Below are 27,617 nucleotides of genomic sequence, written 5' to 3'. Positions count from 1 at the left end.
TAAGTTTTAAACCTAACCTCACCATTTCTTTTTTGCCTTGCATCAATGTAGGTAGTTCACATCAATCAAAAAAAGTTTTTTTCAAAATAATTGCTGACTTGTGACACCTTGTTTTAAAACCACAAATACTGTATTGCTTTCAGAACCAGGGCCAAGCTGCTTCACATACTGCATTACAAAAGAGTTCATCAGAAATAATTTATGGAACCAGAGGGCTGGTAGCAGCTACCAAATCTTGCTTAGGAATTTGTCCTCCATCTCAGTAGGAAAACAGACATAAATGCAGTGACTGGAATGAGCAAAAAGGAATCTGCTGCATAAGCCTGTCTAAAAACATTTTCTTCCAAATAATATAAATCATTTCTGTCTGTGCTCCACTGTTGACAAAGCCCTTTAAAAAGTAAAGGTAAAGAAAGAACAGCGTCCACAAAAAAGTGCCTGTATCATGGGATGGAAGAAAAAGAGGAGGAATCAGGGCCAGCTAAGCATTATACATCAAATTTCACTGACAGTATTAAGCAACATAGCCAAAGTCCAATACTTAAGGAAAGAGAAAATTCACCTGGTCTGTCAGTCCTGGGTTATAAGCACTAATGTAGATGCTGAAGCCATAACCAACACAATACAAACCATCTAGACAAAAACTATGAGAAAAATCTGGGCCAACAGCATTGTCAAGGGATGAGAAAGCTATTCGTCCTACTTCTTCCTAATTATCTTATCCTCACATCAGCATTTAAAAAAGAAAGCTATACAGAAGGATGGCTGGAGATACTTATCAGGGCAGCTGGCAGGTTTCCCCAGAAAACAGTGTCCTTCCAAAAAATGACTGACAATAGGCACTTGATCTAAGACTGTATCAAAGCCTGATATTCATTCTCTCTCCCTCTCTCTCTCTTGCTCTCTCTTTTAATATGACTTTTCTTTTTCTGGTTTAAGAATTAGTAGTTTAAAAACTACTCAATTTTATCAAGTCTCTATGTCCATCTTCTGGTTTACAGGAAATACAAGCCATAGAGAAGTGGTTCTCAAACTTGAGCATGCTTCAGAATCTCCTGGAGGGCTTGTTGAAACTATGCTGGGCCCCACCCCCAGAATTTCTGATTCAGCTTTAAAGCAGAAGCTTTAAGATCCAATGTATGGTCCCACTCTTGCTCCTTTTCTTCTGGTATGACACCAGGAATGTCTCAGATAGCGTCAATTTCTTCAGCCTGGGTTCCAGACAGAAGAACCAAAGCTGACCCATGATGGACTTGAAATATAAGTGAAAAATAAACATTTGTTGCTATAAGCCACTGAGATTTGGGGTTTGTTATAGCGTAATTTATTCTTACTAATATAGAGCCCTTATATTAAGCATACTTGGCATTCTAGAGCAGGTTTGGCTTTGCATGAAAATCAAAGAAAAAAATAAATGGAAAGGCAGATATTTCATTTCTCTTAGGCTTGTTCTGCCTCTGTATGTGTGTGTGCTATTCATATACACACTCAAGAGCTATGAAACCTTATGCAAACTACTTAACCTCTCTGTCCACAGAAGCAGCATATAGGGCGAGGGCCATCTCCTTGTGCTTATTATTAACCAGTAATAAGTCTGAACAAAAATCACCTTGTTCAAAGATGAATCAAAAGAATGTATTGATATATATATGTATATTTTGTATACTTCATTATGTGTGCGTATATATATATATATATATATATATATATATATATATATATATATTTGTGAAATATAAAACCTAATCGTGGAAGAGAAAGAAGAGCATACTTATGAAAATGACTGACTACGGAATCCAAAAGAGGAATTTTATGACCAGTTTACCATCCTTTTGCAAGAAGATAGGCCTTCTATAAAACCAGAACAGAAATTCATAAGGAAGTGAAACGGTGAGATGGAAAGTCAATAGGATGAGTTGAAAGAGAAGGATGGGGTGGGGGGAGAGAAGGAAATGACGGAAGGAAACAAAATTATCAATAATAGAAATTGAGTAAAAACAGAGGCAGAAATAATGCGTTTGGAAATCTTATCGGTAACATTGAAAGCAGATTGGAGGTCTACCAGAATGCTGAAAAACGGTAAACAGGTGAAAACGATAAAACAGACATTTACCACAAATAATTGCTCTTCCTAAAAGAGAGACCAGAACAAATGGAGCAGAAACAATTCTTGGAAGTAGAATGGAAGAAAACCTTCCTGAACTGAAGCAAATTAAAAGGTCTCACACCTTTTAACCAGACAGAAGGGATAATATGTGCAATGGAGTATTCATCTTAAACAGCAAACGTTTCAGTATAGCCAGGGCATTGAGTACAAAGAGGAGGGAAGTTAGAGAGGTAAGTATGAACCAGATAACGAAAGGCCTCATATACTATGCTGGGGAATTTCTCTCTGCAAAACAGGAAGCAAAAATCATGTATGAAGAGAGGGAAATGATCACTGGTATGGGGCTTAAAGAGAGTGGTAAGGGTTAGTAACAGCAATTACTGGAAATGAGAGTGGTCACATAAAAGGATTCCTAAGAGGCACCAAGGCTGTCCACTGCGGTGAGTCTCCATAAATTTGTAGTGGTATCATTCTATCATAGTTGTGTGGCTTTTTCCTCCCAAGTAGTGCTTGGAAACATAGACGTGGGGATGGAAAATGCAGATAACTGGAGTGTTTCAAGGTGGTGGTTTGATGTTGGGACGTATCAAAGGGCAATTCAAGGGGCTCTGCTTACAAGAGTCACTGAAGTCAAAGGCCATGGGCTTCAGTCAGGTAGAAGGTTCAGGGGATGTGAGAGCTCTGTGGTTTTTGAAGAACAAGTATATTGGGACTAAGGGAGAGATAGGACTACAAGGATGAGGACTGAGTCCAAATAAATGGGGTTGGTAAACTTAAGGTTTTAGCCATGAAGCTGTATAAAGTGATGGATGTCTAGATTTTGTAGAATGGGTACCTGGGAATGCGTGGATTAAGTAGAATAGAGGTAAAGTCATCTGGACCGAGGAAGTTAAGGAAACATGGTTTGGTCATGGGTGTTGGTTTCATCAGGATGATGGCAGTAATTCAGATGGAGAGGAAAACTAATGCAGTCAGTAGACGACAGTGACAAGGGAGGGTAGAAGGTCCACCAGATGGGGTGGACCCTGAAAGAGAAATCTTGCAAGGGGTAAAAAGAACATCAAAGTGTCAAGTGAGAAAGCTCCAAGAGTGAGGATATGCTACCTTTGGGGTGATGGATGGAGTGTGGGAGGAGAGAAATCAAAAGAGCAGGTAAAAATGAGTCAGTGTTTTGAATTGCACGGTGGAGAGATGTTGGTACCATTAACCTATTTGGGAGGTACAGAGGGGAGGTTTTGTTTTCTGGGTACAAGCTTGATTTGAGGCCATGGGGAATAGTTAGAGATTGAGTAGGCAGGAGAGAGGCCACAGCCCTGCAGGGTCAGGTAGGCTGGCTCTGGAAGGGCTTTGAGGGACAAGCCAGGGGCTGGAAGGCTGAGGCTCATCTGCTCCGCTCATCTGCACAACGCTGGCAGATGGCAGGTTGCGCATGCGCCCTGGACAGAGAGGCAGAGGTGGGAACGGCCGGCAGAGGGCGCAGGCGCTCTGGCCGGAGCCTCCCGGGCGGGGCAACCCTAGCTGGGAAAGAGTTGAGAGCAGAGGTCAGTGGGAAAGCGGGCTCCGCACTGGGCAGCGGGCAGTGGGCGTGGCTAGGACGGGGGGCGGGGCGAGGCGGTTCCGGAAGGAAGTGGTTCCGGGTCCCGCGGCCCAGCTGCGGGAGCTGTGGTGCGGCTCCTGTGGGAGGCGGCGGCCGTGTGAGGGGCGAGGCCTGCGGGGCCGGCGGCGGCGGCGGCGGCGGCGGCGGCGGCGGCGGCGGCGGCGGCGGCGGGGGCGGCGGCTGCGGGAACTTCCCGGTCGGGTGAGCAGCCCTGGGGGGCGGGCGGCGCGAGGAGGTCCCGGCCTGCGGGGAGGGCGTGTCCGTCGCCTGGGAGGGGCGGTTCTTGGGTGGCGGGTGGGGTGGCGGGTGGGGCGGCGGGGAGGATGCGGAGGCCCAGCTCGGGATCCCGGGGGACTGCTCCCCTGCCCCTGCCTCTGGCCACCGGACCGGTGCCTTATTTTAGACGTGGCGACCCGGGCACCTGCTGCCGAGGCCCCCAAACCTCGCCCATTGTTCGCAGGCTTTGGTCCCCGGCGATTTGGACTGTTTGTCATGGAGACGGGGGGAGGGCGGGGCGGTGTCCAGGGACGGTGCCCTTTTCCCAGAGGTGGCTCCGGACGCATCGCCTGCGGGACCCGAGCCGAGGAGCCCCCGCTTTGTCCTTCTCCGGAGGCTCTCCTGCCGCGCAGCGGCATCTTCTCCGGTAACGTCCAGAATGAGTAGTGAAGGCTGCTCTTTATCCTGCATTGTAAAGTAAAACTTGTCTTTTTAGAAACGTATACTGAAAATTGGCGCATCTCCTGTGCTTCTTTAGGGTGTATTAGGAAACTGGGCCGGCCACTGTCAGGATTGTCCTGTCGGTAGGTCGGGAGGAAAAGAAACGTGAGAGAAACTTATCCTCCCAAATATTTTCCCGCCGAGGTGCTTTTCGAGCTGCCTCTTAGGTGACTGCTTTTCTTTTCTGGAACAAAGTAAAAACTACAGGTAGAAATCAAGAAAGTCTCTCAGACTTCTGACCGGGCAACCTTTTTAACGTTTTTCTGTATGCGAACTGGTACGAATGAAAGACGAATTTGAAAAGAAAAGGTTTTGATGTGGATTCGTGGTGAGAGCTTTATTTTTCAATGGTGTTTTAATGATAACGGTATAGAATGCTTTATTTTTTCATGTGGTATTTTTTAAAATGGCTGCTAAAATGTTCTTTTGAAAGCCCTGCCCTTGCACACCCTCCCCAGAAGCCTTTAAAATGTCTGATTAGAAACATTTAGTCATATTTATATACAAAATTTCTAAATATGCAAAACCACGGTGAAGAAGGTGCACTCTTTCACCATTCAAGTAACCATTGTGAATATGGTTACACTGGGGATGCCCCTCCAGTCTTTTTCTATGCAGAGACGAATGCATGAATTTTTCTAAAGTGGATTCTTTTTGGTAACCATTTTTTTTCCTGACTACATAGCATGCCATTATTTGGCTGCAGTAATTTATTTAGTCGGTTTTTTTATTCTCAGTTTTTCACTACTTAAACACATTGTTGGTGAACTGTAAAACCTGCACGTCCATGATTACTTCCTTAGTGTACATTCCTAGATGATAGAATTGTTGGGTTTTTTAATGTGAATTTCCCTCTGGAAAGGATGTGCTATTTTGCACTCCCACCAACAATCTGTGAGTGTCCTTTTCCCCACCCTAGCAAAAGGCAACATTTAAAGAATTTCTATAAGAACACTTCAGGGCCATTTATGTTCTTCTCCAACCAAATACAGGTATCCTTCTCTGGCTATCACCTCTTTTTTTTTTTTTTCCTTCTTATTTGTTGATGGCAATTTGGTTTCTCATCTTCTATTTCACCTTTACCAGTTTAGTAAAGAAGGGTTATCTAAGTGAGGCAAAGGCATTATAAAGTGAACAGATTTGAAGTCAGGGCTTCCTTGAATTCCAGTATATCTGATTACCTTGAACATGTCACTTACCTTTTCTAAGGGACTATTTCCTCAACTCTGAATTAGAGATTATAGTGCCTTTGCCTTACCTTTCTTACAGGGTGATTTTTAAGGGTCAAATGAGACATTTATGGAGAGTATATTTAAACATACTTTGTCTCATTGCTAATTATTGCCATCTTGTAAAAATTTCAGAGCACATAAGCATCTTGATTTTTTAATGTAAATTTCTGAATTCAAAAAGCTGTTCTGTGATACCTTTTGCCCCCACTCTTTCACCCCTTAAATTTGAAGTATTATACTGCTGCCCTAGATTATATTGAAAATGATACCAGAGTTATGAAATTAGGTGAATGAATGAATCCACACATGTTGAAGGAGAAAATATTTAAAGGCACTATATATAAAGCTGAGGGGGACAGATAAAAAGCTAAATAAAACACAGACTTGGGATCATGATAAATAAAACATAGTCTTTGTGCCCTACAGGCTACAGAATATCCAGGCAGCTAGGGAGCATAAAAGCTGCTTTCCAAATTTAGATGGCAATTTTAGATGTGATGCAGGACATCAACTATTCTCAAGTGTGCTAAAGTCCAATTCTGCTGACCACGCATCTACGCAAATGACCAGGCAGTCTCTTCAGAGTCATCTTTATGAAGGTAGGAGTTGCAAGGTGGGGAAGTGTGAGTATTGGAGTCTGAGAACCTGGATGTTGATTTTACGTCTTTCTCTTGGGGCAGGTTGGTTAACTTTTTTGAGGATTGGTTTCTTCACCTGTGAAATGGGGGTAATTCCAGCTTCCTCAAAGGCTTGTGAGGATTAAAGGCATGAGATAGTGTTTGCAAAACACTTAGTGAACTAGGAAGTACTGATACTCATGTGATCCTTCTTAGCTAGTGAAGACTGAGCTTCTCTAGTAAAGAAACTAGGACTCTTCCAACTTTGTATGGCTTGCCTCTAGCAGTCACTGGCACTCAGCAATGTTTGCCAAATTAACATAAAATGTGACCGCTGATAAAAATTCAGTCTGGACCTTTGAAGAAGGTAATATGTAAATGTGGAATATTGGGAGAGGTTGACTACATTATTTGGAGTTGATATTAGGAATCAAAGGAAACATTGAACTAATTGGACCTAGACTCATTCCTACTATGACTGTCATTCTACATTATGTCCCCAATGCCATGCACATAGTCTCTCCTTATCAACATTAAACCTGCTCAAGTTGCTCCCATTTCAAAACCTCTCCCCTAGACCCCTATCACCCAGCTGCAACCCACTTTCTCTCCTCCCATGCCAGACAAACTTGTTAGAAGGCGTTGGTATTAATTGGCTTTCTCAGTTTCCTTACCTTCCACTTAGTCCTCAAGCCATGTATTAACACTTTTCATTTCTTTTATTGGGTCTCTATGCAGCTGTTGCCATAAAAGTCTCCTTTCTTGAAACATCCTTCTATGCTCTGGGGTTCCCTCCTTCCTCAGAGGATGTTCTTTCTCAGTCTTCTTGGCTGGTTCATCTCCTTGAAAGGTTGATGTTTCTGTAGGCTTGATCCTTCTCGCGATATACCAGCTCTGGAATAATTTATAGAGCATTGAGGCAATCTGATGTTTGAAGGTTTGGTAGAATTCCCCTGTGAAACGATCTGGGCCTGATGCTTTTTTTATGGGATATTTCCTTAATAACTTTCTCTGTTTCTTTTATGGAAGTTGGTCTGTTTAAGCTTTTTAATGCAGTCAGTTTTAGTAATCTCTATTTTTCTAACAAATTATCCTTTACATCTGGGCTTTTAAATTTATTGGATATAATCTCTTACGATTCAAAATTTTTCTTCTATTTCAATGGTTATTTCCCCTTTGCTCTTTCTTATTTTGTGTATTTGTGCTTTCTCTCTTTTTTCCTAGGCAAGTTATATAAGTTATTTAGTGGTTTATCCATTTTAATTTTTCCAAAAACTACAGAATTTTGAATTATTACTTAGATCTAGTTTTCTATTCTCTTTCTCTACTTTTGTTTTTATTGTTTCCTTCCTTGTGCTTTGTTATTTTTTAGTTTCTTTTTTTTTTACCTTGGAAATAAATTTATTTACTTTTATTCTTTCATTTTTATTGATAAATATGTTTAGTGCAATGAATTTTCCTTTGATCACTGCTTTAAATGCATCCTATAGCATCTGATATGTAGTGCTTTTATTGTCATTATTTCTTTAAAAATTTACCTTAGAGTATCCAGGAGTTGTTTAATAAGAGGTTTTAAAATTTCTAGGTGGAATTTCTCTTTTTTGTTTTTATTAGTAAATTCTAGTTTTATTGCATTATGATCAGAGAGTATTGCTTGTAATAGTTCTATTATGTGGAGGTTACTGATGTTTTCTTTGTGACCTAATATATGATTATTTTTGGTGATGTGGTGTGGGCACTTCAGAAGAGTATTCTCTAGTATCAGAGTGTAGAGTTTGATAAATATCCTTAAGATTTACCCTGTTGATTATGCTGTTTAGATCTTCTATCTCATTTTTGGCTTACTGAATCTGTCTAATATACCACCGAAAGTGGTATATGAAAGTCTCCTATTATTAGTGTTTCTATCTGTGTCTCCTTGCATCTGTTGTAGTTTTTGCTTCATAAAGGTGGTTGCAGTGTTATATTCATGTAAATATGTGTATTTTTATTTGTTCTCTGTTCATCGAGGATTGTGGCTTTTAGCATTAAAAAGTGTCTTTCTTTGGCATGATGAATGCTTTGGGGCTTGAATTGTGCTTTGCCTGATTCCAGGTTTGCCACCCCTGCTCTCTCTTTGTTTCCATTTGCCTTGTATAATTTGGCCATCCTTTTATTTTTAACTTTTCACAATCACTTTGTTTTAGATATGTTTTTTTATACAACTCCTTGTTTTGTGAGCCAAATTGTACCTGTTTATTTTAGTAGATGAGTTAATAAGCCCACCACATTTATTGTTAGGACTGGTATATTTGGTCTATCGTAATATTTTATAATCATGTGTATTTTGTTATATTTGCTATTTCTTTTTGCTATGAGGTATAGTTTTTGCTCTTTTATTTTAAAAAGAGGAAGGTTTTTATTTTTGTTCTAATGGTTAACCTTTGTACTTACACCTTTTAAAATGCCCTTACTCCCCTGTTTATTTAACCTGTTCTGTGTGTGAGAGAAATACATTTCATCCGTGAAATCAAAGTAGAATAATGGTAGGCAACAGTGGGGTTCTGTATCCACTTCCAGCTCCTCCCTACTGAGGAACTGTGACAGCATCCAGCCGCTGTGGCTGGGAGAATACACCATGCCCTGCTCTCCTGAGGTCTGGCTTCCTCTGAACTGCTGATCGCCCTCTTGTTCTGTGGGCTCTAACTTGGTCCTGTTCTGTGCTGCCAGTGTGGCGTCTTGGTTGTAAGGGCTTTCCTGGGCAATTCTTTGCATTTGTAAATGCTGAACTCACATTTAGTATGGGATCTCTGTCAGTTGATTTTTCTTTTTTTTTGGTAACAGCTTTACTGAGATATAATTAACATACCACACAATTCACCCATTTAAAAGTCTACAATTCAGTGTTTTTTTAGTATATTCACAGAGTTGTGTAACCATCATCACAGTCTAGTTTTAGAACATATTCATCCCACCAAAAAGAAACCCTGTGCCCACTCCCCCCAATGCCCCCCTCCCCCCACCGCACCTAGGCAACCACCAATCTACTTTCTGTCTCTATGGATTTGCCTGTTCTGGACCTTTCATATAAAGCAATCATACAATAGGTGGTCTTTTGCGACTAGCTTCTTTCCCTTAGCATAATGATTTCAAGGTTCATCCCTGTTTGACTGTGTGTCAGTACTTCATTCCTTTTTATGGCCAGATAATATTCCATTGTACAGGGATACTACATTTTGTTTATTCACTCATCTCTCAATGAACATTTGAGTTGTTTCTACATTTTGGCTCTTGTGAATAATGCTGTTATGAGCATTTGTGTACAAGTTTTTATGCAGACATATATATTTTTTTCTTTTGGGTGTATACCTAGGATTTGAATTGCTGGGTCATATGGTAACTCTATGTTTAATTTTTTAAGGAACTGCCAGACTGTTTTCCAAAGTGGCTGCATCATTTCTTTTGAGTTTATTTTCCCTTGAGCACCTTGTAATTTATTCTTCACTTCTGAGATAATTTAGTCTTTTTCTCCCATTCTTTCCCCTTAGTTCGATTAATTTTTTTTCTGTCATATCACTATGTTTTTTGGTATGTTTCTGTTCTTAGTTTTTAAATTTCTGATTCAAGGTGAGGTTTTTTAAATATATATTCCTAAATGCTTTTGGATATATTTAATTCTGTTTGAGTGTACAGTTAGAGTTTTCTTCTGATTCATGTTTCTTTGGGGAGGAATTTTCCTCAGTTGAGAAATTCTCTTTTTCCACTTTCTTGTAAACACATGGGGATCATCAGACTAAAATTTTTGCAAATCTAATGAGTATGAAATGGTATCTCCTTGTTTTAATTTTATCTTCCTAGTAGGCACTGTTGAATATCTTTTTGTATGTTTATTGGACAGTTATGTTTCCTGTTTGTTGAAAACTCTAAGGATAGAGTTGCCATTTATTGAGGTGGAACAGACCTTGGGAGGAGCAGATTTTGGAGGAAGGTCAGGAGTTTGCTCTTGGACATGTTTACAGCATCCAATAGGCTTTTGGATGTGGAAGACTGCAACACAGAGGATAGGTGAGGACTGGAGATGTCAATTTGGGGGTTCTTAGTATATAGAGAGTATTTAAACCATGAGACTGAAGGGAAGTGCAGACTGGGAAGAGAGTGTAGACAATGAGAAGTCAAAGACTGAAGTCACTATTTAGAGGAAGACTGTGTTCACTACTTAGGGGTCAGGCTGACGAGGGGGGAGGTGAGGAAAAACCAGCAAAGGAGACAGAAAGCATTGTTAGAGGTAGGAGGAAAACCAGGAAAGTGTAGTATTCTGGAATCCAAGTGAAGAAAATGTTTCTGGGAGGAAGGTGTGATTGACCATCAAGTGCTGCTGGTAGATCCAGGAGAAGGAGGGAAAATAGCCATTGGATTTAGTAACATGGATTTCATTAGCGATCTTGACCGGAGCAGTTTGGTGGAGTGGAACGCTAGATTGGTGAGGGGCCAAGTAGAATGGGAGGAGAAGAATGGGAGAGAATGACTGTGGTATACAGCCAGCCCTTTGAGGAATTTGGTTGTAAATGGAGAGAGAGGTAGTAGGGTGACGGGAGGGATCTAATGGAGAGGGGGAAGTGATGTCATGGAAGAGGAGAATTGCTTTCAGCTGGGTGAGGGGATGTGTCCAGTGCTGTCCAGGTTGGGGTGGCCTTTTTTTGACACCAGCATCCCCTTCAGCATCCTCCTGGGAGTGGATGCCCCTGCTGTCCAGTCATCTTTCCATGTTCAAGGGCACACAAATTCACTCACTGCCCCTACACAGTTCACTCCGAAGGAGCAGTATAAATGAATTTCTCTTTTGTAATTAACATCTCCTTCTCCCCAGTCACAAACCCTGCTGGTGTTTCTGCCTTTTTTTTTTTCCTCGCCCTCTCTGTCTTAAAGCTTCCTTTGATTAACTTTGCTAGTCACAAGTAAGTTAGTTTAAATCAGGGATCAGCAATCTTTTTTGTAAAGGACCAGATAGTAAATATTTTAGACTTTGTGGGCCACGTACAGTCTCTGTTGCATATTCTTCTTTTTAAACAACACTTAAAAATGTAAAAACCATCTTAGCTTAGACTCTAGGGTTTAAATTAACTCTCCTCTCTTATGCATTAAGCCCCTGAGCTACTACTGTTCATTACTAGCTGATGCACCTAAAAAAGCAAATACAAATAAACTTAACTTAAAAAAAAAGCTTTATTGAGATATATTTTACAGGTTTCAAATATACAATTCAGTGATTTTTTGGTATGTTTGCAGAGTTGTGCAACCATCTCCGTAATATCTGCTCTAATCTTCCAGCACTTGCATCACCCCAAAACTAACTTTTTTACAGCTTTGAGGTGTAATTTATATGCAATAAAATTCACCCATTTTTGAGTGAATAGTTTGAATTTTTTTCTTGTTAGTCATCCATTTTATGCACATCAGTGTATACATGTCAATCCCAATCTCCCAATTCATCCCACCACAACCCCCACCCTCCGCCGCTTTCCCCCCTTAGTGTCTATATGTTTTTTTCTCTATTTCGGTGTCTCAATTTCTGCTCTGCAAACCAGTTCATCTGTACCATTTTCTAGGTTCCACATATATGCGTTAATATACGATATTTGTTTTTCTCTTTCTGACTTACTTCACTCTGTATGACAGTCTCTAGATGGATCCACATCTCTACAAATGAACCAATTTCATTCCTTTTTATGGCTGAGTAATATTCCATTGTATATATGTACCGCATCTTCTTTATCCATTCGTCTGTTGATGGGCATTTAGGTTGCTTCCATGACGTGGCTATTGTAAATACTGCTGCAGTGAACATTTTGGTACATGTCTCTTTTTGAATTATGGTTTTCTCTGGGTGTATGCCCAGTAGTGGGATTGCTGGGTCATATAGTAATTCTATTTTTACTTCTTTAAGGAACCTCCATACTGTTCTCCATAGCGGCTGTATCAATTTACGTTCCCACCAACAGTGCAAGAGGGTTCCCTTTTCTCCACACCCTCTCCAGCATTTGTTGTTTGTAGATTTTCTGATGATGCCCATTCTAACTGGTATGAGGTGATACTTCATTGTAGTTTTGATTTGCATTTCTCTGATAATTAGTGATATTGAGCAACTTTTCATGTGCTTCTTGGCCATCTGTATGTCTTCTTTGGAGAAATGTCTATTTAGGTCTTCTGTCCATTTTTGGATTGGGTTGTTTGTTTTTTTAATATTGAGCTGCATGAGCTGTTCATATATTTTGGAGATTAATCCTTTGTCTGTTGATTCATTTGCAAATATTTTCTCCCATTCTGAGGGTTGTCTTTTCATCTTGTTTATGGTTTCCTTTGCTGTGCAAAAGCTTGGAAGTTTCATTAGGTCCCATTTGTTTATTTTTGTTTTTATTTCCATTACTGTAGGAGGTGGATCAAAAAAGATCTTGCTGTGATTTATGTCAAAGAGTGTTCTTCCTGTGTTTTCCTCTAAGGGTATTATAGTGTCCGGTCTTACATTTAGGTCTCTAATCCATTTTCAGTTTATTTTTGTGTATGGTGTTAGGGAGTGTTCTAATTTCATTCTTTTACATGTAGCTGTCCAGTTTTCCCAGCACCACTTATTGAAGAGACTGTCTTTTCTCCACTGGGTATCCTTGCCTCCTTTGTCATAGATTAGTTGACCATAGGTGCGTGGGTTTATCTCTGGGCTTTCTATCCTGTTCCATTGATCTATATGTCTGTTTTTGTGCCAGTACCATATTGTCTTGATTACTGTAGCTTTGTAGTATAGTGTGAAGTCAGGGAGTCTGATTCCTCCAGCTCCGTTTTTTTCCCTCAAGACTGCTTTGGCTATTCGGGGTCTTTTGTGTCTCCATACAAATTTTAAGATTTTTTTGTTCTAGTTCTTTAAAAAACGCCACTGGTAATTTGATAGGGATAACATTGAATCTGTAGATTGCTTTGGGTAGTATAGTCATTTTCACAATATTGATTCTTCCAATCCAAGAACACGGTATATCTCTCCATCTGTTGCTACCATCTTTAATTTCTTTCATTGGTGTCTTATAGTTTTCTGCATACAGGTCTTCTGTCTCCCTAGGAAGGTTTATTCCTAGGTATTTTCTTCTTTTTGTTGCAATGGTAAATGGGAGTGTTTCCTTAATTTCTCTTTCAGATTTTTCATCATTAGTGTATAGGAATGCAAGAGATTGCTGTGCATTAATTTTGTATCCTGCAACTTTACCAAATTCATTGATTAGCTCTAGTAGTTTTCTTGTGGCATCTATAGGATTCTCTATGTATGGTATCATGTCATCTGCAAACAGTGACAGTTTTACTTCTTCTTTTCCTATTTTTATTCCTTTTATTTCTTTTTCTTCTCTGCCATGGCTAGGACTTCCAAAACTATGTTGAATAATAGTGGTGAGAGTGGACATCCTTGTCTTGTTCCTGATCTTAGAGGAAATGCTTTCAGTTTTTCACCATTGAGAATGATGTTTGCTGTGGGTTTGTCATACATGGCCTTTATTATATTGAAGTAGATTCCCTCTATGCCCACTCTCTGGAGAGTTTTTATCATAAATGGGTGTTGAATTTTGTCAAACGCTTTTTCTGCATCTGTTGAGATGATCATATGGTTTTTCTCCTTCAGTTTTTTAATATGGTGTATCCCATTGATTTGCATATATTGAAGAATCCTTGCATCCCTGGGATAAATCCCACTTGATCATGGTGTATGATCCTTTTAATGTGTTGTTAGATTCTGTTTGCTAGTATTTTGTTGAGAATTTTTGCATCTATATTCATCAGTGATATTGGTCTGTAATTTTCTTGTTTTGTAGTATCCTTGTCTGGTTTTGGTATCAGGGTGATGGTGGCCTCATAGAATGAGTTTGGGTGTGTTCCTTCCTCTGCAATTTTTTGGAAGAGTTTGAGAAGGGTAGGTGTTAGCTCTTCTCTAAATGTTTGATAGAATTCACCTGTGAAGCCATCTGGTCCTGGACTTTTGTTTGTTGGAAGATTTTTTTTTTTTTTTTTTCTTTTTTGCGGTATACGGGCCTCTCACTGTTGTGGCCTCTCCCGTTGCGGAGCACAGGCTCCGGACGCGCAGGCTCAGCGGCCATGGCTCACGGGCCCAGCCGCTCCGCGGCATGTGGGATCCTCCCAGACCGGGGCACGAACCCGTATCCCCTGCATCGGCAGGCGGACCCTCAACCACTGCGCCACCAGGGAGGCCCTGTTGGAAGATTTTTAATCACAGTTTCCATTTCATTACTGTGATTGGTCTGTTCATATTTTCTGTTAGTTCCTGGTTCAGTCTTGGAAGGTTATACCTTTCTAAGAATTTCTCCATTTCTTCCAGGTTGTCCATTTTATTGGCATAGAGTTGCTTATAGTAGTCTCTTAGGATGCTTTGTATTTCTGCAGTGTCTGTTGTAACTTCTCCATTTTCGTTTCTAATTTTATTGATTTGAGCCCTCTCCCTCTTTTTCTTGATGAGTCTGACTAATGGTTTATCAATTTTGTTTATCTTTTCAAAGAACCAGGTTTTAGTTTTATTGATCTTTGCTATTGTTTTCTTTGTTTCTATTTCATTTATTTCTGCTCTGATCTTTATGATTTCTTTCCTTCTGCTCACTTTGGGTTTTGTTTGTTCTTCTTTCTCTAGTTCCTTTAGGTGTAAGGATAGATTGTTTATTTGAGATTTTTCTTGTTTCTTGAGGTAGGCTTGTATAGCTATAAACTTCCCTCTTAGAACTGCTTTTGCTGCATCCCATAGGTTTTGGATCGCCATGTTTTCATTGTCATTTGTCTCTTGGTATTTTTTGATTTCCTCTTTGATTTCTTCAGTGAGCTCTTGGTTATTTAGTAACGTATTGTTTAGCCTCCATGTGTTTTGTGTTTTTTATGTTTTTTTCCCTGTAATTGATTTCGAATCTCATAGCATTGTGGTCAGAAAAGATGCTTGATATGATTTCAATTTTCTTAAATTTACTGAGGCTTGATTTGTGACCCAAGATGTGATCTATCCTGGAGAATGTTCCACGCACACTTGAGAAGAAAGTGTAATTTGCTGTTTTTGGTTGGAATGTCCTATAAATATCAATTAAATCTATCTGGTCTATTGTGTCATTTAAAGCTGTGTTTCCTTATTGATTTTCTGTTTGGATGATCTGTCCATTGGTGTAAGTGAGGTGTTAAAGTCCCCCACTATTATTGTGTTACTGTCGATTTCCTCTCTTACAGCTCTTAGCAGTTACCTTATATATTGAAGTGCTCCTGTGTTGGGTGCATATATATTTCTAATTGTTATATCTTCTTGGATTGATCCCTTGATCATTATGTAGTGTCCTTCCTTGTCTCTTGTAACATTCTTTATTTTAAAGTCTATTTCATCTGATAGGTGTACTGCTACTCCAGCTTTCTTCTGATTTCCATTTGCATGGAATATCTTTTTCCATCCCCTCACTTTCAGTCTGTATATGTCCCTAGGTCTGAAGTGGGTCTCTTGTAGAGAGCAAATATATGGGTCTTGTCTTTGCATCCATTCCGCAAGCCTGTGTCTTTCGGTTGGAGCATTTAATCCATTCACGTTTAAGGTAGTTATTGATATGTATGTTCCTATGACCAATTTCTTAATTGTTCTGGGATTGTTTTTGTACGTGTTTTTCTTTTCTTGTGTTTCCTTAGAGAAGTTCCTTTAGCATTTGTTGTAGAACTGGTTTGGTGGTGCTGAATTCTCTTAGCTTTTGCTTGTCTGTAAAGCTTTAGATTTCTCCATCGAATCTGAGTGAGATCCTTGCCAGATAGAGTAATCTTGGTTGTAGGTTCTTCCCTTTCATCACTTTAAGTATATCATGCCACTCCCTTCTGGCTTGTAGAGTTTCTGCTGAGAAATCAGCTGTTAACCTTATGGGAGTTCCCTTGTATGTTATTTGTCGTTTTTCCCTTGCTGCTTTCAATAATTTTTCTTTGTCTTTGATTTTTGCCAGTTTGATTACTATGTGTCTCGGCGTGTTTCTCCTTGGGTTTATACTGTATGGGACTCTGTGCTTCCTGGACTTGGATGGCTATTTCCTTTCCCATGTTAGGGAAGTTTTCGACTGTAATCTCTTCAAGTATTTTCTTGGGTCCTTTCTCTCTCTCTTCTCCTTCTGGGACCCCTATAATGTGAATGTTGTTGCGTTTAATGTTGTCCCAGAGGTCTGTTAGGCTGTCTTCATTTCTTTTTGTTCTTTTTTCTTTATTCTGTTCCGCAGCAGTGAATTCCACCATTGTGTCTTCCAGGTCACTTATCCGTTCTTCTGCCTCAGTTATTCTGCTATTGATTCCTTCTAGTGTAGTTTTCATTTCAGTTATTGTATTGTTCATCTCTGTTTGTTCTTTAATTCTTCTGGTCTTTGTTAAACATTTCTCACATCTTCTCGACCTTTGCCTCCATTCTTTTTCCGTGGTCCTGGATCATCTTCACTATCATTATTCTGAATTCTTTTTCTGGAAGGTTGCCTATCTCCACTTCATTTAGTTGTTTTTCTGAGGTTTTATCTTGTTCCTTCATCTGGTACATAGCCCTCTGCCTTTTCATCTTGTCTACCTTTCTGTGAATGTGATTTTTGTTCCACAGGGTGCAGGATTGTAGCTCTTCTTGCTTGTGCTGTCTGCCCTCTGGTTGATGAGGCTATCTACTAGTTTGAATTTTAATAAAGATAATTTTAATATTAGCAGAGGAAAATATTCTAAGTAATACTTTTTTTCTCACATAACCAGTAAATCTCACTTGTAAATATTTTCTCCCAAGTGACCTACACCTTTCCCTTTAAATCAGTAGTTTTATAGTCCTGGTGCCAGCAGAATCCGCATCACCTGGGAACTTGCTAGAAGTGGGGCCCACCCCAAAAGAGAACCCAGCATTCTGTGTTGTAACCAGCCTTTCAGGTAATTCTGCCGTGCACTAAAGTTGGAGAACCACCACTCTAAGGTCTATCCCTGTGTGGAACTGCTGGGTTGTAAGATATGAGCATGTTCAAGTTTAATGGGTACTGCCAACCCCTTCCAAAGTGGTTATACATGTGTATACTCACCTGCTTAGCAGTGTATGAGAGTCCCCATCTTTCCGCAGCCTCACCAATACTCTGGAATATGTAACTTCAGGGTTTTTTGGTTTTTTTTTTTTTTTTGTCATTCTGACAGGTGTGGCATGGTTATGATCTGAATTGGTATTTACCCAATTACTATTGAGGTTGAACATCTCAGATGTCCATAGGTCATTTGAGTTTTCTGTTCTGTAATGTGCTGTTTGGAGTCTTTTGCCTGTTGAAATAAATACAATTATGTAAACAAATAATCACAATGTATTGAAATAATTGCAGAATAAACTCAGAATTCCCAAGAAGAAAGAAACTCAGGGGGAAAGAAAGAAAGTCAAAGAAAGAATTTCAGGGGAGATTATGGTCAAACAGTCCTGAAAGAATAGGGATTTGTCAGGCAGAGTGAGGGAAAGCCATCTATGTGATATGAACAGAACAGCCTGATCAGGGAAAAGCAAGTAGTTTGCTGTGGTGGACGAATAGGATATGTGGAGGAAAAGACATTTATGAGGCTAGGAGAGAGGTAGGGAGTGACTAGATGTATGTATTTTAAATTTGTTTAATCTTTTATTGATTGTTGGGCATTTGGGTTATAACTAGTTTGGGTGGATTTTTTTCTTTCCTATTATAAATGAAGCTTATATAAACATCTTAGTATATATAGCTGCTTTTTTCTTATAAATTATTACCTTAGAATAATACATTTAAATTGAAATTATTAGTTTAAAGGAAAGTAGGCATGATTAGTTTCATAATTTCTTACATATTTCAAGGTTACCTATCATTAGGGAAATGCAAATCAAAACTGTGGTGAGGAACCACTTCACCCCCACTAGGATAGCTATAATCGAAGAGACAGACAATAACAAATGTTAGTGGGGATGTGGAAAAATTGGAACCTTCATACATTGCTGGTGGGAATGTAAAATGATGTAGCTGCTTTGGAAAAGTTTGGCAGTCTCCCAAGAAGTTAAACATAGAGTTATTGTATGACCCAGCATTTCTACTCCTAGGTTTATACCCAAGAGAAATGAAAAACTGTGTCTACACAAAAACTTGTACACAAATGTTCATAGCAGCATTATTCATAATAACCAAAAAAATAGAAACAACCCAAATGTCCATTGAGAGATCAATGAATCTCAAAATGTGATGTACCCATACAATGGAATATTATTCAGCTGTAAAAAGGATAAAATACTGATACATGGTAAAACCCTTGAAAACGTTATGCTAAGGGAAAGAAGCCAGTCACAAAGGATCACATATTTGTATGATTCCATTTATATGAAAGGTACAGAGTAGTTAAATACATAGGAACCAAAAGTAGATTAGTGGTTCTCAGAGGCTAATCTAAGGAGGAGAGGAATGGGGAGTGACTGCTAATGGCGTTTCTTTTAGAGGGGATGAAAATGTTCCAAAATTAGATTGTGGTAATGGTTATGCATCCCTGTGAATATACTAAAAACATTGAACTGTACACTTAAATAGGTGAGTTGTATGGTATGTGAATTGTATTTCAGTAAGTGTTTTTCAAAAAATAAAATGGATAAAAAAATTACCCTCTGGGAAAGATATACTTTTTCATCATCACTAACAGTATTTGGTGTCTCCCCCACAACCTTTGGGTTTATTATATTTGTTCAATTTAATAGGTATATACCCAAAGCTTCTTTAATTAAATTATAAATTCCCTCAGTAGAATGTAAGCTCCAGAGGGCAGGAATTTTTGCCTGTTTCTCTTCACTGCTGTCTCCCCAGAACAGTGCCTGGCAAATAATAGGTACTCAGTAACATTTGTTAAATGAATACTTTTTTTTTTTTTACCGTTTTTATTGGAGTATAATTGCTCTACAATGGTGTGTTAGTTTCTGCTTTATAAGGAAGTGAATCAGTTATACATATACATATATCCCCATATCTCTTCCCTCTTGCGTCTCCCTCCCTCCCACCCTCCCTATCCCACCCTTCTAGCTGGTCATAAAGCACCGAGCTGATCTCCCTGTGCTATGCAGCTGCTTCCCACTAGCTATCTATTTTACATTTTGTAGTGTATATATGTCCATGTGTCCTCCCCGTGTCCTCAAGTCCATTTTCTAGTAGGTCTGCGTCTTTATTCCTGTCTTGCCCCTAGGTTCTTCATTACCTTTTTTTTTTTTTTTAGATTTCATATATATGTGTTAGCATACGGTATTTGTTTTTCTGTTTCTGACTTACTTCACTCTGTAGGACAGACTCTGGGTCCATCCACCTCACTACAAATAACTCAATTTCGTTCCTTTTTATGGCTGAGTAATATTCCATTGTATATATATATGTGCCACATCTCCTTTATCCATTCATCTGTCGATGGACACTTAGGTTGCTTCCATCTCCTGGCTATTGTAAATAGAGCTGCAATGAACATTGTTATATTTTTAGTTACTAAGAAAACACTTTCCCCTTTAGTGTCTTAATTTCATAGTACATCTGAACTAATTGTTCTTCCTAGCCTCACATTCTTTTGGAAAGAAGCAGTGTGTAACTAAATGAATTGAATTGAATGTACTTCTGGTGAGTGATCTAGTTCAAGTCCTTTGATCTTATATGCTATTACTTCCTTCTGAAATTTATTATAATAGTAGTTTGCAAATGTTTGACTATGAGGACTCCCTTTTCAAACTAATGTCCACATAGTTATAGTTGTACTTATTGTATCAGTCAGTGGAAAAACTACATAGTGACAAGAAGCCATTTATATTTTAACAGTGGCCATAGTATCTTCAGAAATTTGCAAAATAGAGGTTCTAATATATGAGACATATACTTATTCATTCTATAGTCTGTATATGGTGGCTGTATGTATTATTCATGGGCCCATGGCAGTAATTTTGAAAGCCATCAGGGGTTTGGAGCCAGTAAGTTGGGCACTACTTAATTATAGTATCAAAACTGAGGAAGACTACTGAAATGTAAATAATAGTATGAAAGTTTATACCCAAATCATGTTATTTTTAATTCAGCTCCTAAACCTATCAGTTTCTTTTAAAGCCTGAAAAATATTTTAAAAATCAAGTTTATATGTCTTTTAAAATTTACTTATTTGACATTATTTGTTTTAGCAAAAAATCAGAAGCAAACTAAATGTCTAATCATGCTTAATTAAGTTTTTTTTTTTTTTTTTTTTTCTTTTTGTGGTATGCGGGCCTCTCACTGTTGTGGCCTCTCCCGTTGCGGAGCACAGGCTCCGGATGCGCAGGCCCAGCGGCCGTGGCTCACGGGCCCAGCCGCTCCGCGGCATATGGGATCCTCCCAGACCGGGGCACGAACCCGTATCCCCTGCATCGGCAGGCGGACTCTCAACCACTGCGCCACCAGGGAGGCCCCTTAATTAAGTTTTGGTATATATATCTGATAGAAGTTAGGTGGCAATTGAGTATGATTATTAGGCATTGTAATTCTTATTATCCGACAGTTTTAAAAGTAGGATATATCATCAAGTATTCCTAAAGATGTTGACTGTGATTATATGAATGTAACTGCGATTATATGTACATAACCAACAGCGAAAGTTGGGAAGGGGTAGTAGTGGTTGTGCTCAGATAGAGGAATTCTGGGGAAGTTTTTCCTCTTTTTGAAACACTTATTTAGCAGTTGCTGTGTGCCAGGCAATATTCTAAGCTCTTTTCATGACTTAACTCAGGGATCATCAAACTACAACGCGTTTGGGGCCCTTTGGGGCCTGTTTTTGTGTGGCCCGAATGGTTTTTATATTTTTTAAGCATTTTTTTTAAAGAAGAAGATAATGTGATAGAGACCTTATATGGCCTGCAAAACCTAAAATAGTTACTCTCTGGCCCTTTACAGAAAAAGCTTGCTGACCCTTGATCTAATTCATTTTATCCTTACAACATTCCAATAAGGTGGGTCCTATGAGGAAACTGAGGCACAGAGGGCTTAAATTACTTTTTGTCATTGGCATTCACTGTTTTTAGAGCGGGTTGCAGGCCCTTTCTACAAACTTGCTAATATTGTGTTTCTTTGCAGTGTAAAAAGTGGATAGTGGCTCACATGTCAAAGGATGGCACGGTCACGCTCTAGATCCCCCAGGTGGAGGCACAGGTGAGCACTCCTTAGTTTAGCAGCGTAAGCATGGGTTTGGGGTGTGCTTCGACTTTCAAATTCACCAGTATTGTTAAGAACCTATTTTAATAAGCTCGTGGACTTGGTTATTCACAGTAGCTACTTTATAGTGGTCGACATTGTATTTCTAGATTCTAGGACCTGACAGCTTTCTTTAATTATGGCTGGCAGCTAGAATTAATCCATAATAAAAGAAATGCAATGGCCACAGCAAGGAAGACTGAGAAACACCTTTGAGAGTGTTATATATTTTGCATCAGTAAGTGGTTTAGAACTCTTCAGTGTTTATTCAGTTTAATTATTTTCATAGTCAATATGTTTGAAGAAATTGGGAATTTCCTATGTCTTCTTCTTCATGGCAGAATAATAGAATTTTGAACAACTCAATTATAATTCAACTCTCCTCTTTGCTTGTTGGTAATATCAATAGTATATATAATTAGATTGGAACAATTTAACCAGTTTTTACTGTATACCTGCTATAGGCAGGTTCTGGGGCTACAAAGGCAAATTTGTGTACAGGGCCTCAGCAAGCATGCGGCCTGGCTGGGGAGATTGACACCATAGGCAACTATGATACTGTAGGAAAAGTGTTGTGCTACTGACTGGGACAAGGTATTCTGGATCCACAGGGAGGGAATAGTTTTGCTTTTGTGGAGCGGAAGGAGGGATACCAAGAAAGTCTTCAAAGAAGAGATGAGATTTTAGATGGCAATTTAAGGATGGGTAGAATTTCTTTTTTCTTTTTTTTTGGCCTCGTCGTGCAGCTTGTGCACTCTTAGTTCCCCGACTAGGAACTGAACCCGGGCCCTTGGCAGTGGGAGTGCGGAGTCCTAACCACTGGACTGCCAGGGAATTCCCAATGATGGGTAGAATTTTTAAATGCAGAAAGAGAGAAGAAAAGTATTCCAGTTAAGGGGATGACAAGAGCAAAGGTGCAGAGCTGTGAAAGTGACTAGTACATTTTAGAACTTTAAAGAGGACCACAATTACATACACAAAAGACAGATCAGATTTTTCATGTTAATACGGCTCGGTCATGATGCTTGTTCATTATGGTTCTCCAATGACTAATCAATCATTTCTTCAACAGTTTTCATTTTGTAGTTTACAAGACCAAATTGTAATGGGGAGGAACTTCAGAAAGAAAAGGGAATGCAAAGAAGCAAATGGCTTGAACGTGGAGGGCCTCACAGAGGTCATTTTGTTTCACCCTTTTGTGGTAGGCTCTGGTGAAGGGGCACAAAAGACCCTGCCAAGCTTAGTGCCTGATTTCTGGATGCCTTCTCAGGACTCTTTGTCACCAACTGTAAAGGGTCTGATATCTTACCCGACTTGTGAGCTAGCACATTAGTGTGTCACAAGGCACTTTTGGATCAGAGACAAAGGCCTTTATTACTCATATGCAGCAGGCGACTTGAGCTTCATGTTCCTGTGCTCCCCTTACCTCTAGTCCCCTGAGGGTGGGCGCTGCTGACATAGCTGAGGAACCCGAGCCCCATTAGGGACAGCAAGCAGCCCTGCCCAGCCTTTGCCTTGGAGGAGACATTGTCTTGTTATCCTGGACAGCAAGCACACTGGCCCTCTGCCCCTTAGGGAAGCCCTATCCCCATCTTCCCAGGCAGTTTGCCTTGGAACAAAAGCTTAGGAGGCATGCAGCGCACAAGACATCCAAGGAGAATTGTCTCCCAACAGACTCTTTGGGTCTCTTTTGTCCCTTTAGGAGAACTGAAAATAATAGCCACCATTCCAGCAATCTCCTTCAGAAGAAAGGGGCTCTGTACAATAGAACCCTGAGATGAAATATAATATCAAAGCAGTATTCCATGTGAGGTAAGGATTAAAGTAAGAGATTAAGTTTTTCATCAGTCTGGAAGACCTCAGCCTCTGGCTGCCAGCTTTTCTCCTTAGCAGTGGAAGAGATGAAGTCTTCCAGGAAGTCCTCAGAGGCTCCAGTTACTTCTTCCTGTGAAGAGGTGCAGCCAGCTGGATGACGGAGTTTCTACTTCAGCTAAATAATGCACTTGCCAGTACATCTAGCTTGGTGACTCTAAAGGGAGATATTGGCAAGTCCAGTGTATAAATCCCAGTATGTATGTGAGGAAGATAAATCAGCCTCCTTTCTCGTAGGGAGGACCCAGACATGTCACCAAAAGGAAAGGCTTTTACTCCTGGTTACTCCAACTCCGTGGCAGCTGCTGCAGAGGGGGCGATAACAAAAGCTGCAAAGGTAGCTGCCTCATTGGTTAGAAGACATTAAACCCTCAGGGAGGAAATTGGGAGATTGGACAGGTCAGATGGGAGGAAAGGTCCCCAGGTGCCAATTTGAACTTTGTTGTGTTCCAGATAGTGTCACTCCTCTCTCTTCACCTGAAGTCTGGGTAACTCAGGCTGTTTCCCCAGATACTCCTGGGAGCCTTCCTCCTCAGCTGGAATGAAAGGCTCCATGTTGGCAATGCTGAGGTATTGGAGAAGGTAGTTACAGAAAGGATGTGCTGTCCCTGGAGAGCATTATAGCTGCATTAAAGCACACATTCACCAAAGTTACAAGCTCTGGTTCAACAGTACACCTTTCATTTTACATGTAAGGGGACAGGTCTGGGAAAGAAAACTTACTTATGTCAGTAGTATTTACGGAGGGACTAAGCATGAGGTCCACGTCTTAAGGCCCTCTTCCTCCCACCCCCTCCACTTGCTGTTTAAGGAGGTAGTTTTTGCTCCTTGATATAAACTTAGTAGAGAGAATAGACAATCAATTGGGGAAACTGTGGGGTCAGTTTTGGGTCTGAGTTTGGATTTATTGTGCATCATAAATTCTTGGAATCTAATTTAATTTCAGAGGTTATGTTCAGTTTTCCAGAGCCTCCTACATATTTACTTGTGTGAATCTAGCCCTCCTTCTGCTTATTTCTTACTTGACCATTGAACCTGATGTAAGCTTTTGTTGACTGGCCCTTTTGCCAGAGCTTTGCTGTCAGCAGTCTTCCAAAATAGATCCTGCTACGTACCTAAGCTGGTCCTCCTCCAACAGGATGGGTGTGCTCAGCTCATTTTGATAGGCACATGGGGTACATTAGTTCAGATGAAAAGAGCATGCTTGTTGAATCGGGTGGAAGCATAATCAGACTCCCAAGTGAACAATTTAGAATGCAAATATCGCAAATGGATGAATTTAATTTGAGTGGAAGAAGCAGGGAAAAGCAAATGTTTGTTTTTTTTTTTTTTTGCGGTACGCGGGCCTCTCACTGCTGTGGCCTCTCCCGTTGCGGAGCACACGCTCCGGACGTGCAGGCTCAGTGGCCATGGCTCACGGGCCCAGGCGCTCTGCGGCATGTGGGATCTTCCCGGACCTGGGCACGAATCCGTGTCCCCTGCATCGGCAGGCAGACTCTCAACCACTGTGCCACCAGGGAAGCCCGCAAATGTTTTATTTGGGTAAGTCATGTTAAGACAAACTTAGTCTATTGTCTTAGAATGGGCTAAACTTTTCTGTATTTGTTTACTTAGGTCTTTATCACCAGTACCTAGAAATTCTGAACACTACAAGCAAAGACCTGAGCATTATGGCTATGAATATAGGAAGGAACCAAAAAGACCCGTCACTTGGAGAATGGACAATGAGAAACATGGACAGAGTAAACCAAGGGTTCCTTCTCGTGAAACTCTACATTACCGATCTTATGAACACAGATCATCTTCCCCAAACATAAGAAGAAACTCTTTAGAAAATTTTTATACTTATAAGCCTCCCCAAGTATATTTACCAGGAAGAGGGGATGATAGTAACCGAAGATCTCAGTATATACCCAAATACTCAGAAGATGTACTCTACAAGGAGCACCAGAGGAATTGTTATCCCCAGAAAGTGCAAGGAAGGTATTTTCCTGATGACCACAGAGTTAGAGGAAGTGGAAAAGGAGGGAAACCACCTCTGAGGTCAATAGCAGATTCTTTTAGATTCGAAGGACAGTGGCATGGAGATGAATTGAGGCACCAGAGGATACAAGACGAAAAATATTCTCAGTCACTTAGAAGAGGCTCTGAAGATTTTGAGAAAAGGAGCTCTTTTCAGATGAGGTATAGGAAAACATTAAACCTGGGTAATTTGGTATAAAGACTCAAGTAAAAAAGTCTGTTTACTTTGTGGTTGAAGATAACCACCTTGAAAAGCTTTTGTCTAAAAAGATTAAAAGCATTGTAATGTAGTTTTGGTCTACTGGTAGTAGTGAAGTGTTTATTTTTAGAGTGAATCATGTTGATGGCTAGAATATTAAAAAAAAAAAAGATGCTATTTTCCTAAGTGCCTTGTGCATCTATGAGTTGGCTTCAGGGATTATAGGTTAACTTGCCACTGTGCTCTGCATTTAAAGCCATGTTGCCCAACATTCCACACACATAAATTCTCACTTCTCTCTAGTGCAAGTGTAAACTGCTTTATGTCAACACAGGTATCCTGAGGATCGTGATTTCAGAAAATATGGACACACATCAAAAAGACCTCAAGACGTGGAGAGGTATGAAAACAGAGAGCCTGCCAGGAGCCCGCAGTGGAAGTCCAGGCATTTTCTCCCTTCTTACCAAGAGAAGAAAGATCAGTGGAACCTCGGACCCCAGACTCTTCGATACGCTCCAAGGGAATTCCCAGAGACCAGTTCAGCAGCCAGGGTATCCTGTGACTATCGCCACAAACATCGTAAGACCTCAGATGGGGACCAGGACTTTTATGATGGAAGAACTCAGAAGTACTCTAAGGAGGAAGATAGAAAATTCGGTTCTCAAAAAGGCCCTGTAAATAGAGAGTCCGATTGCTTTAATGCTGGAAAAGGGAGAGAGACTGAAGGTGGGCAAGTCAAAGAGCCTTTTAAGCCATCTAAGAAAGACTGCACTGCCTGCACTCATTCAAATAAAAGCGATGTTGGTTTGAGACCCTGTAATGACAAACGGAAGGACAAAATAAAGAAAGAAGGGTCTGGCAGAAAAGAGAGCAACTCTTCCCATAACCGACTTGATAAGAGTAAAAAACTTTCTGACTGGAAACCTTCATCTTCCGTTCTTAGGAAGGAATCGCTTACAGTTAAAGTAGATGTGAAGAAAACATCCAGGTATTATCTTTGTTTTTTTCTTAATGGTATGCAATAACTGTTTCTGCCACCTTTATTTGAAACTTTGAAAATAGAATTAATGTTGTGTTTAGAGTTTGAGCTGGGGGGCGGGGATTGCCTGGATTTTTCAAAAAAGCCCTCTAATGGGGATGAATCCTATGATTAGTAACATGGGGTGACGTCATGTCTGTTTGTTTCCACGTTTGTATCTCAAGATGCTTTTTGGGTGAAGGGCATCCTATCGAGTTGTTCCTCTTCGTGAATTTACATGTTTTTATGCTGCCAGATTTTCTGTATCCACAGATAGGCTGGGTGGTGCTCAAGGAGACCTGTTCCTTGCTTAGTTTCTCAGAGCCTGTTGCCTGAAATTCAGAGAATTTTTGACCTGGAAGGGACCTTAGCAGACCCTGATTTTATAGAGGAAGAGATTGAGGCAGTGAGAGATGAAGTGACTCATCTAAGTCCGTGCCTGGGGCTCAAATTCACATGTCCCCTTGTGATTCAAGGAGGTGGATGACTTAATGTGGTTCTTGCTGCCGTCTCAAAAGGAGTGGTGCTCAACCGACTAGCTTCTCCTAGGTAGAGGAAATTAGGCTAGAGTCTAGAAAGAGGCCTATTTATAAGACATTTGGTTTAGCTCTTGATTGTTTTACAAAAAAGACTACTTTTGTAATAGGTTATATTCTCCTACAGTGGATTGCATGCTTTTTTCTATTATGAATATTACCTCTTTATGGATTCTGAGAATAAGGCACTGACACTTGGATGTGTCAGCTAAGTCTGTTTGTTACCTTAATACACTACCAGTATGTGAATTAAAAACTGAAGGACCATGTTGATTTGGTGTATTTATGTTTACCATTGACTCATATCTGTAGTTGAATCAAAAACTAGAGGGAACAAAATGTGATGGTGAGGGAGGTAAACCCACAGTCTTTTTTTTTAAACAAAATATATTTTGCTTCTTTCCTTAAGGTTAGATATGGCAGTCCCCCTCCCTGATATTTTTCTTACATTCATTGTACTTTCAAAAAATATTTTAAAATATACA

General features: G+C 40.0%; 1 protein-coding gene across 8 annotated transcripts in view; it reads left to right on the top strand.

Moving 5' to 3' along the window:
• The first annotated feature begins 3,846 nt into the window (after nucleotides 1-3,846).
• Nucleotides 3,847-27,617, top strand: part of BCLAF3 (BCLAF1 and THRAP3 family member 3) — a 64,955-nt gene continuing 41,184 nt past the window's right edge. For 3 of the 8 annotated variants that reach the window (XM_082609972.1, XM_082609970.1, XM_082609966.1), the window contains exons 1-5: nucleotides 4,048-4,347; nucleotides 6,080-6,252; nucleotides 21,369-21,443; nucleotides 24,972-25,541; nucleotides 25,913-26,566. In XM_082609972.1, coding sequence (XP_082466098.1) covers nucleotides 21,403-21,443; nucleotides 24,972-25,541; nucleotides 25,913-26,566 — 1,265 coding nt within the window. In that variant the 5' untranslated portion in view covers nucleotides 4,048-4,347; nucleotides 6,080-6,252; nucleotides 21,369-21,402. Of the gene's footprint in view, nucleotides 3,906-4,046; nucleotides 4,348-6,079; nucleotides 6,253-21,368; nucleotides 21,444-24,971; nucleotides 25,542-25,912; nucleotides 26,567-27,617 lie in introns of those variants that run through there. The other 5 variants (XM_082609969.1, XM_082609971.1, XM_082609967.1 and 2 more) reach the window with 4 other exon arrangements.

Source organism: Mesoplodon mirus (genome assembly GCF_964341445.2).
Source record: "Mesoplodon mirus genome assembly, chromosome: X".
In the NCBI taxonomy this organism is placed as follows: Eukaryota; Metazoa; Chordata; class Mammalia; order Artiodactyla; family Ziphiidae; genus Mesoplodon; species Mesoplodon mirus.
The sequence above is the reverse complement of the archived record's forward strand: the minus strand, read 5'-3'. Positions and strand labels throughout refer to the sequence as shown.